Consider the following 10,389-nt stretch of genomic DNA (forward strand, 5'->3'; position numbering starts at 1 on the left):
CTGTTGGAAGTGACCTTAGAGATGCTCAAATCCAATTCTGCCGTTTTATAACTGAGATGATGGATACAAAAATGTAGACAGACTTTTCCAACGTCACTCAGTAAGCCAGTAAATCTCCATTCAAGGCCCTTTCTGTCCACTGGTGATTCCAAGTTGATAACCAACCAGAAGTACAAGGGAGTCAAAAACTCTTAACTACTGTACACACACACAAACAGAAAATGACATGCAGAGATAATATTACAATCCATTATTGTGAGTTAGTAAACTAAAGGTTATTAGTATGTTTTAATTTCTATTCTCGTCTTTAAGTTCAAACACACTTTTCTTTGAATCACAATGAAATCAGAACAGCTTTTGCTGAATTATACATATAATTAATTTTATGGAGCCAATTTAAGTTAATTATTTTCTCTTATTATTTAATTCAAAGTAACTAATTTATTAGTCATTTTTTATCAGCATACTAAGTTTCCCCTACTTTGAATCATGATTGCCAAAATAAAGGAAAGTCAACTACAACAAATTTTCCTATTTGGTAACAATTGGAAGGGAACACACCACAATACAATTTATTCCAATAATTTTGTTCATATCATATCAAAATAAATATCATGATGATCTAGTTTCCATTTATGACTTGAGGCAATTTTTTGAGTTCTGTTTATAGCAGCAGCATTTCATAAGAGCTTTTTGGAGGAAAGCAAACTATGGTGTCACAGAAAAGAATTTTTACTTTACATTTTTGCCAACCTTAGATTCATTCCTATAGAAGAAACATATTTAGCATATTCCAAGCTAACAAAGTCTTGGTCTGCATCACAATTGGTATCTTGACATTTAATAAATTAAAACATTGTAACATATGAGGTGTCTCACTGAGACAGCTAACACAGTAAATGATCATTCTTTATTCAAATATTAAAATTTTTATTTTTAATAACATAGAAATTACTAAGGTTATATGCATAGCGCAGAACAGGTTATTATTTTCATCATTTGAAGAACAAACAAAAATCCCTCTAAACTCCTCTAAACTCCTCCCCCTGCCAATTCTTTAACAGCTGAAACCTGCCACATTTAAAACCAAGCAATAAATTGAACTATCATATGCTTGTCAAAAGCACAAGGAAAGAATTTGAGATTCTCAATATCAAGTTTTCATTGTGAAGTGACTGTGTCAAAGTCTTCTGGTGAAAAGAGAATTTCAATAAAAATGTGAGAGAACAGTGGGGGAGAACTCCAAGAAACCACTGCTTTATTTCTTCGACTGGGCAGTGAGTTGTGCTAATGAAACTCAGGTGGATGCTAGACAGCCAGCCCCAGGGCTCCCCAGGCAATGCTACCCTCACACTGACAATGAGAGCTCCTATGAGCCTCACAGAAAGGTGCCACTTTAAAGAGAAACTGAAAAAAGTAAAGAGGATCAAATTACCGCGCAGCAGCTGAAACCCATGGCTTTAGGGCAAAAAACAAAGTGATTGTACTTCAACTACCTTTAAAGAGCACCGCCATACCAAATTACATGCATTTCTACTGGATGAGAGGAGGACACATTTATTACCATCTGTGAGCCGAACTAATGATGATCTGGTGCGAAGATCAGTAGATTCAATTAACAAATGAATGGCTTATTTTCATCTCTTCAGTTTATTAGTAATTGTTGCTTACAAGCTTCCCTGTGTCTCACACAACAGGTTTTTCTCCCCCTAACTTGAGAGTTATCTTGAGAATGCTCTCAAGTTGGGTGTTAAAGCACTGCTGCTGAATACCCAATGTACCGCTCTGCCTTAAACATTTAGTTTCAAAAATTTTTAAGTTAACTGATTTTTATATCATTGCTCTGGTTTTCATAATTCCACACTTTCCAGGTTTGGGTACCACTGTGCAAGCACCCCAAACAAGCCATCTCCAAGACTGAGACTTGAGCAGGTATCAGAGAGCAAACCCAGATGTAGGCGAGCAATTCTTTGTTACAACAGTATTCAGCTACACATTTAAAATGGTTCTGAAACTTACTGACACGCAATTCCGTAGCATAAGAAACAACGTAATCATAAGGAATAACAAAGAACAAGTATTTCCCTTACCTGGATCGTGGAAAGGCACCAAAGCAAAGTTGAAAAGAGGTCTCTTAGGTCTTTTCAAAGACGTCTCCAAAATTTTGGAAGCCCCCTCGATCACCTGAACTAGATCATCATACATGGAACCAGTCACATCAAACACAAATGCCAAGGTGGAGGCCCCCTCGGGAATTTCTTCTGCCTCGACCTCGGACTGGGGGATTGCATCCTGCGCTCGGGAAGGATAAAGAAGAGCGAGGAGGAATATGGTGTGGACCATGTCCCAGGAAATCATTTTGTCTTTCTTTCCTTTTTTTCCTTTTTTCTTTTTTTCCTGGAGCGCCTAAGCACTCTGCTGAGCCCTCCTCAACAGGCAGCGGGTTTCCTCTCTGGGCAATTTATTCGACTTCAGAAACCTCTTTGAACTTGCAAAAAGTTGGGGGCTGAGAATCAGATGGGGACGAGCACCAAACCCGAAATCCCTGCACGGGGCCGGGCAGGCAAAGATGCGGCAGCCTTCGTCCGGACGCAGCCTCCTTCGGGACGGCCGAGTGCCCGCGGCCGGGGCGGCGTGTGGCTGAGTGCGGGCGGCGCGCCCGGCCCATGCCCCGGGGACCGCTCCCAGCCAGCGGCGCCGCGCCGAGTCCGCTGCCCTCGCCGCCGCCGCCGCCGCTCTCCGCCCGGACCAGCCGCCGCGGCTCCCAACTTTCCACTGCGCGCCGCCCGCCCGCAAGCGGGCCGGGGAGGGGAAGACGGGCTCGGCCTCGCCTCCTGATTGGTCGAGGGCCTCCTGATTGGCTCCCGGGCCCCGCCTCCTGGAGGGCAACTTCTCCCCACCGAGTCCCGGGTCAATTGAGTACCAGGGAAGCGCTCCCCGGGTCCCCTCCGCGCCTACCCGCGCGGCGCCTCCCCCAAAACCCCGGGGTAAACAATGGCTTTCAAGAATGTGTGGCAAGGTCCCGAACCGAGGGACACTGCGCTATCCCAGTGCACAAAGGGGATTGCCTTTTTTTGTTGTTGTTGTTCTGCGATGCAAACGCTGCTTCAGACACCTCGTTCATAATACACCCCCCCACCCCCCCGCCGCCCCCAAGAAGCCAAGACCACCCCCCTCCCCCCCCGCTTGCGCAGCCCAGCTTCCTGTCCTCGGCTCTCAACCCAGCCGGGAGGGGGAGCTGGAAAGGTCCTCCCGGCTGGGCTGCAGCCACTTTATCACTCTGATCTCCTCGGGGACGGTGGGGCTTTGGTGGGAGGGAGGGAGGAGAGAGCTGGACCGGCCAGAAACGGGCGGACAGGGAAAAGGGTTGTTGAGGGAAACGAGAGAGAGACAGCGGGGCCTGGGTAGTCACTGAGCGTAAGTGGGAAAGATGGTAGGAGTCAAAGCAGTTGGGTGTGAGTACAGGATGGAGGATGGAGTAAAGGATGGAGGCTCAGTGCGCCGGAGGAGAGGGAGAGCGGCAAAGGAAGGTGGGGGGCGGGGGGGGGGCGGGGAGACCGTCTGAAGGAGAAAATTGATTTTTTGTTAAATTTCCCTGTCAAGATTCATGCTTGCCGAGCAACATAAATCCTCCCCTCAGCTTAGTGAGGCGTAGTAATATCCTCATTTCATATTTCCTCCCATAGAACACCCGTGTGCCCAGCCTCAGCCAAAGACCCATTACAAAGGTGTTCCCCTCTGTGGCATTTTCTTGCTGATAAGTGAGGAAACCTCGCCCGAAAAACAGTACAGCGTTTTTCCGTCTTGTCATTATTACCCTACACTTTGGTACCAGTAATAGAGATAACAAGGTGGACAAAGAAAGTCAACCATAAGCTGAGGGTTCTTTGCCTCTTTTTAATAAAAATGTATTCACATCCTGCCAAAGGAGCTGCTGTCCAGATCCTGGCATGTAAAGAGGGGCCAGCAGGCATCTTGATCCAGTTGGAATGTGTGTTAGACCACCCATCCAACACAGAGGCAGCCTCCGGAAGAGCCGGGTCCCCTGAGCCTCTTAGACTTTAATCTGCAACTGTCTTCCCTTTCAGACCCAGCGACTCTGGAACCTGAGTTTATGATACCTATAAGTCATGTCATTTAAAGGAAGCAGCCTAGCCATTTGGGCTGAGTGAGAATATGAGAAGAAAGGGGGAAAGTATTTCCTCTCTAAGTAGTATTTAGAAAATGCTATTTGAGTAACCTACTCCTTTGTTTATCTTAAAGGGATTGCATTCTAAGTCCTGAGACTTCACTGAGACCTGAGCTGATCCAGGTGGTAGAGCTTGCTGTTAAGACTTCTGGGTCAGATAATCTGAGTGCAATGCCCAGCTGTGACCCTTAATTACGGGGTATCTTCAGAAGTTACCTACCTCTTCATGCCTTCGTTGATTCAGCTGTAAATGGAAATAATGGTAGAACAGACCTAATAAGGATTCAGTGATCTATCTTGGTAATTGTTTCATGTACACTTGAAAAAAATGTTGTTTGGTGGGAATTCTCCATAAATGTCAATTAGTTTGATAGTGTTTTTCGAATCTTCTGTATTCTTACTGATTTCTGCCTTCCTAACAGAACAATCAGAATCAAAATCTGACTTAATTATGGATTTGTCGATTTCTTCTTGTCCTTTTATGAGGTTTTGCTTCATGCATTTTGAAGCCTGTAATCCATACACACTTAGGATTATTATGTCAGCTTGATTAATTGATATTTTTATCATTGTGAAGTTACATTCATTATCCCTGGTAATATTATTTACTGTGGAATATGCTTTGTCTAATATTAATATAGCACTCCAGTTTTGATTAGTGTTTTAGCATGATATATAACTTCCCATCCTATTGCTTTTAACTTATTTGTGTATATTAAAATGTGCTTCCTGTAGTCACCTTAACATTGGGTCTCGCTTTTTTTATGCAAACAATCTCAGCCTTTTATTGAGCTCTTTAGACTATTTCCATACAGTATGTAATGGATATGGTTGGGTTGAAATCTAACATCTTGCTATTTGTTTTTTATATGTTCTTCTGTTCTTTGTTTCTTTTTTCCCGTTTTTCTGCATTCTTTTGGGTTGATTGAATGTTTTTTATGATTCCATTTTATCTCTATTGCTAGCTTATTAGCTATAACTATTTTATTTTAGTGGTTGCTATAGTGTTTATCCTGGAGGAGGACTTGGCAACCCACTCCAGTATTCTTGCCTGGAGAACCCCATGGACAGAGGAGCCTGGAGGGCTACAGTCCATGGGGCCGCAGAGTCAGACAGGACTGAGTGACTAAGCACATAGCATTTATAACAGGGCTTCCCCAATGACTCAGTAGTAAAGAATCTGCCTGCAAAGCAGAAGACACGGGTTCAATTCCTGGGTTGGGAAGATCCCCTGGAGAAGGAAATGGCAACCCACTCCAGTATTCTTGCCTGGAAATTCCCATGGACAAAGAAGCCTGGTGGTGGGAAATCCCATGGACAGAGGAGTGGGGGGCTACAGTCCATGGAATCGCAAAAGAATCGGGCAGGACTGAGCAACTAAATAACAACAGTGTTTAAATTATACATCACCATCTTCCTTCAAGTAATGCTATACCACTTCACATACAGTAAGAGAACCTCAGGATAATATACTCCCATTAATTTCCTCCCAATCTTTTTTGCTGTTTTCATCCATTTTATTTTACAATATTTTAAACCCCACACTAAATATAATTTTTAAAGTAGTCAATTATCTTTTTAAAAGATATAATTAATTTAAAAATGAATATACTTACTCATGTAGTTGCCATTTCTGGTGCTGTTCATTTCTTTGTGTAAATCCAGGTTTTCATCTGATGTCATTTTCCTTCCCCATGAAGGATTTGCTTTTCTGTTTCCTGTAGTGCAGTTCTGCTGGTGATGAATTCTTTCACTGTTGTGTGTTCAAAAAATTCTTTGTTCCACCTTTGTTTTTGATAGTTTGGGGGTTTTGTTTCATTTAGGTCCGTGGGTTGTTTTTACTTATTTAGCTGGATAGAGGAATCGAGGTTGGCAGGTTTTTGTTTTCCTTTTAGTACCTTAAAGAGGTTATTCCACTGTCGTCTTTCTCGCGCTGTTTCCAGTGAGAAATTTCTGTCATATGTATTTTGTCCTTTTATATGAAACAATTAACATATATGAGGCCATGGAATTGTTACCTAGTTCATTGATGGTCTCTTCAGTTTTTTAAATTACTATTTTCTTTTCTTGTTATGTTTCAATTTTTGATAGTCTTCAAGCTCTTTCTCAAAGTTCACTAATCTATTTTTCTTTACTGTTTGTTCTGCCAGTTGTCTCATCCAGTGTACCTTACAGCTCAGATGCTGCAGTTATTTCTAAAAGCTCTCTTTAGATCATATATATATATGTCTTCCATGTCTCATTTTAAGTGTGTGAATATCTGGAATACAGTTTTAATAACTTTTTATGTCCTTGACTGGTAATTCTAATATCTGTATCAGCTCTACATCAGTTTCAATTCATCAGTGTTTCTCCTTAGTATAGGTTGTATTTTCTTGATACCTTTCAGGTCTCCTATTTTCTGATTGAATGTCAGACATATGAATTTTACCTTTATATTATAAATTTATATTAGATATTTCTGTATTTTTATAAATATTCTTGAACTCTATTCTGGGACAGACTAAAGTTATTTGGAAAGAGTTTGATCCTTTTGCGACTCACTTTTTAAATTTGTCATGTCAGACCAAAGCGCTATTCAGTGGAGAATGAATTATTGCGCATTGCTGAGGAAAGACTCTTCTGAATACTCTCCCCAGTGCGCTTTGCAGCATGAGGTTTCCTAGTCTGGCAGGTGGGGACGGAGCCATCCGCATCCCTGTGTGAGTGTGGGCACAGTCACCCTTACTCTTGCCAGTGGTTTTCCCTCACATGCACATTGCTGGTCAGCACAGCTGAATGTACAAGGAAGACTCTCCTCCCCGCTCCATCTTGATTCCACCTCCACACACCATGGCCTGGAAACTCTCTGAAGATGGTGAACTGGGACAGTTATAGGATTTATCTCCCATCTCTCTGGGATCATTGTCCTTCTTTGCCTGAGAGCAAAATGAAAAGTATGCTTATGATGCACTTAGCCCAATGCCTGGCAATGCAGCAAGTACTCAATAAAGTTTAGTAGTATTAGTACCATTATATTTATTTGAAGTTACAGCATTGCAAGTTTGAAGCTATGTGTATATGCATTGGGGACACAATGCTTTGGAAGGGACGGATAACTAAGGAGGCATTTTTACTTGTTTATTTATAGACGGTCTTTTGTAGCTTCACTAGCATCCTGAAATTGAAGTGGGTGGTAACACTTAAGAACAGGTGTAAGGTTTACAAGGTACCATGATGGGGAAAACAGGTGATAAAGAAATGGGATATTTAATGTAAATACACATTAACTTCCATAACCCCAGTGCATCTCTCCACTCTAGTCTCGTATAATTGATGACTATGATTTGCAACATTGGGGAGACATACATGGTTCTCCCACTGCTTTTCAATAAAATTTGAACTCTTTTTTCAAATGCAGATCTCTAGGGACCAAGTAGCCCTGTACGAAAATGTTATTTACACTTTAAAATAAATGACTCCCTGAAAGTAGATGTTGGCAGGCAGTCAGCTAAGCATACCGGGAATATAAAATGGGAGAAAGTGATTGGGTCAGGAAGAGGACACGGCCCAGGACGGAAGAAGGAAGGGTGGGGCAAAACAGACGGCGATGCTTAAGTCAGAGTATTGCCCAGAAATAACAATATATATTTCTGGGAAATAACAGTATTTCTCAGAAATAACAATAATAATAAATAGTAATATATAGCCTTTTTTCACACTTGTGTTATTAAAAACACTCTCTGTAAGGCTGAAGGAATACTAGTCTATGAATCTAGTGACTTCAACCACTAATTGTTTTCAGTTCTGTCACTCACAAGCAGGTCATACTGAACAATTTCTAAAATTTGTTCCAGCTGTAACATTCTCTGTTGGTCTTAGCTGAAGTTCCCAGAAAGCAGAGCCTGAAATAAGGTCTGGGGTGTGATGGCAGGGTGCAGGCATGAAGGGTAGAGGCAATGACGCAGCAGAGAAGGAGAGCCGGTGGAAAAGTATACTCTCAAGTCGGCCTCTGCTTTAAGCTACTGGCTACTGGGGCCATAGGACAGACTGAAAACCTTTATGTTAGCCCCTCAACATTGTGAAGGAGCAAGGGAAGTGAAGGAAGTAAAAGAGGAAATTAGCTAGCCATCAGCAAGCAACCATCCTCATTGGTCAAAGACTGATCCCATCAGGTCAAAAACCCCACAATTTGGGGTCCTACAAATATGTGTGCTGATCTGAGTTCCTTGGCATCCTGCTCCAAGGCATCAATAGGAAAGCCCAGGACAGAGACAAGAGAGGCCCAGGAGACGCCTGAGAAAAGATGCTATCGGGTTACACCTGCATGAAGTTGGTTGGAGCTTGTGTTATATCCTGAAGGCATGAAAAGACACTGCTGCTGCTGCTGCTGCTGCTAAGTCGCTTCAGTCGTGTCTGACTCTGTGCGACCCCATAGACGGCAGCCCACCAGGCTCCCCCGTCCCTGGGATTCTCCAGGCGAGAACACTGGAGTGGGTTGCCATTTCCTTCTCCAATGCATGAAAGTGAAAAGTGAGAGTGAAGTCACTCAGTCGTGTCTGACTCTTAGTGACCCCAGGGACTGCAGCCTACCAGGCTCCTCCATCCACGGGATTTTCCAGGCAAGAGTACTGGAGTGGGCTGCCATGAAAAGACACTGAAGGAATTCAAACTAAAGAGCAAAAAGATTAGTTATACTTCAGCAAAATCAGACAATGAGCGAATAATGGGATAAGGAAAGTAAACTTGGGAAAAAGACAAAAATAGGACCAGGCTGAAGTAATAATACTAACATCCTTCATCTAACAAAACTGAGATTCAGCCAGTTTCTGCAATTTGCCTTAAGGTCATGGTTAGTGAGGAGCGGAACCAGGACTTGGAGGCAGGCAAGCTGATTCCCACGCTCCTGCTCTTCACCGCTTTGCACTGCTGCCATGAGGCTCCAAATTATGAACTGGTATAACAGCATTGGATAAGACAAGGGGAAATTGTTAATACATTAGGAGTCTGAGATTAACATATACACACTGCTGTGTATAAAATATATCTACTATTGTGGGAAAGATTCCCTCAGAAGAAATAGAGTAGCCCTCATAGTCGACTTCTGAAATGCAGTACTTAGGTGCAGCCTCAAAAATGAGAGAATGAAAAAAAAAAAAAACATGAGAGAATGATCTCACTTCATTTCCAAGGCAAGCCATTCAACATCATAGTAATCCAAGTCTATGCCCCCATCACTTATGCCAAAAAAGATGAAGTTGACTAGTTCTATGAAGACCTACAACACCTTCTAGAACTGACATCAAAAAAGAAAAGAAAGATGTCCTTTTCTTCATAGGGGGTTGAAATGTAAAACTAGGAAGTCAAGAGATACCTGGAGTAACAGCTAAGTTTGGCCTTGGAGTACAAAATGAAGCAGGGCAAAAGCTATAGGGGTTTCTTCAAGAGAACATGCTGGTCATAGCAACCCCCCTCTTCCAACAACCCAAGGGATGACTCTGCACATAGACATCACCAGATGGTCAATACTGAAATCAGATTGACTATTTTCTAGTCAGCAAAAACAAGACGGAGAGCTGACTGTGGCCAAGTTCATGAGCTCCTTATTGAAAAATTCAGGCTTAAAGTGAATAAAGTAGGAAAAACTACTAGACCATTCAGGTATGACCTAAATCAATTCCCTAATTGGAGATGATAAATAAATTTGAGGAATTAGATCTGGTAGACAGAGTGCCTGAAGAACTATAGACAGAGGTTCATAACATTGTACAGGAGGCAGCGACCAAAATCACCCTGAAGAAGAAGAAATCCAAGAAGGCAAAGTGGTTGTCTGAGGAGGCTTTACAAATAGCAAAAGAAAGAAGAGAAGCAAAAGGCAAAGGACAAAGGGAAAGATATACCCAACTGAATACAGAGTTCCAGAGAATAGCAAGGAGAGTTAAGAAGGCCTTCTTAAATGAACAATGCAAAGAAATAGAGGAAAGCAACAGAATGGGAAATACTAGAGATTTCTTCAAGAAAACTAGAGATATGAAAGAAGCATTTCATGTAAGGATGGACACAATAAGGGACAGAAATGGTAGGGACCTAACTGAAGCAGAAGAGATTAAGAAGAGGCGGCAAGAATACACAAGAATTATACAAGAAAGGTCTAAATGACTCAGATAACCACAACGGTGTGGTCACTCACCTAGAGCTGGATATCGTGGAATGTGAAGTCA

At 42.3% G+C, this 10,389-nt stretch overlaps 1 protein-coding gene across 4 annotated transcripts in view; it reads right to left on the reverse strand.

Moving 5' to 3' along the window:
- The window catches only part of HMCN1 (hemicentin 1), a 512,408-nt gene extending 510,019 nt beyond the window's left edge, over positions 1-2,389 (reverse strand). For all 4 annotated transcript variants that reach the window (XM_043486094.1, XM_043486095.1, XM_043486092.1 and 1 more), the window contains exon 1: positions 2,091-2,389. In XM_043486094.1, the coding sequence (XP_043342029.1) occupies positions 2,091-2,358 (268 nt within the window). In that variant the 5' untranslated portion in view covers positions 2,359-2,389. The remainder of the gene's footprint in view (positions 1-2,090) is intronic.
- Positions 2,390-10,389: the final 8,000 nt, after the last annotated feature.

Source organism: Cervus canadensis, chromosome 13 (genome assembly GCF_019320065.1).
Source record: "Cervus canadensis isolate Bull #8, Minnesota chromosome 13, ASM1932006v1, whole genome shotgun sequence".
NCBI lineage: Eukaryota > Metazoa > Chordata > Mammalia > Artiodactyla > Cervidae > Cervus > Cervus canadensis.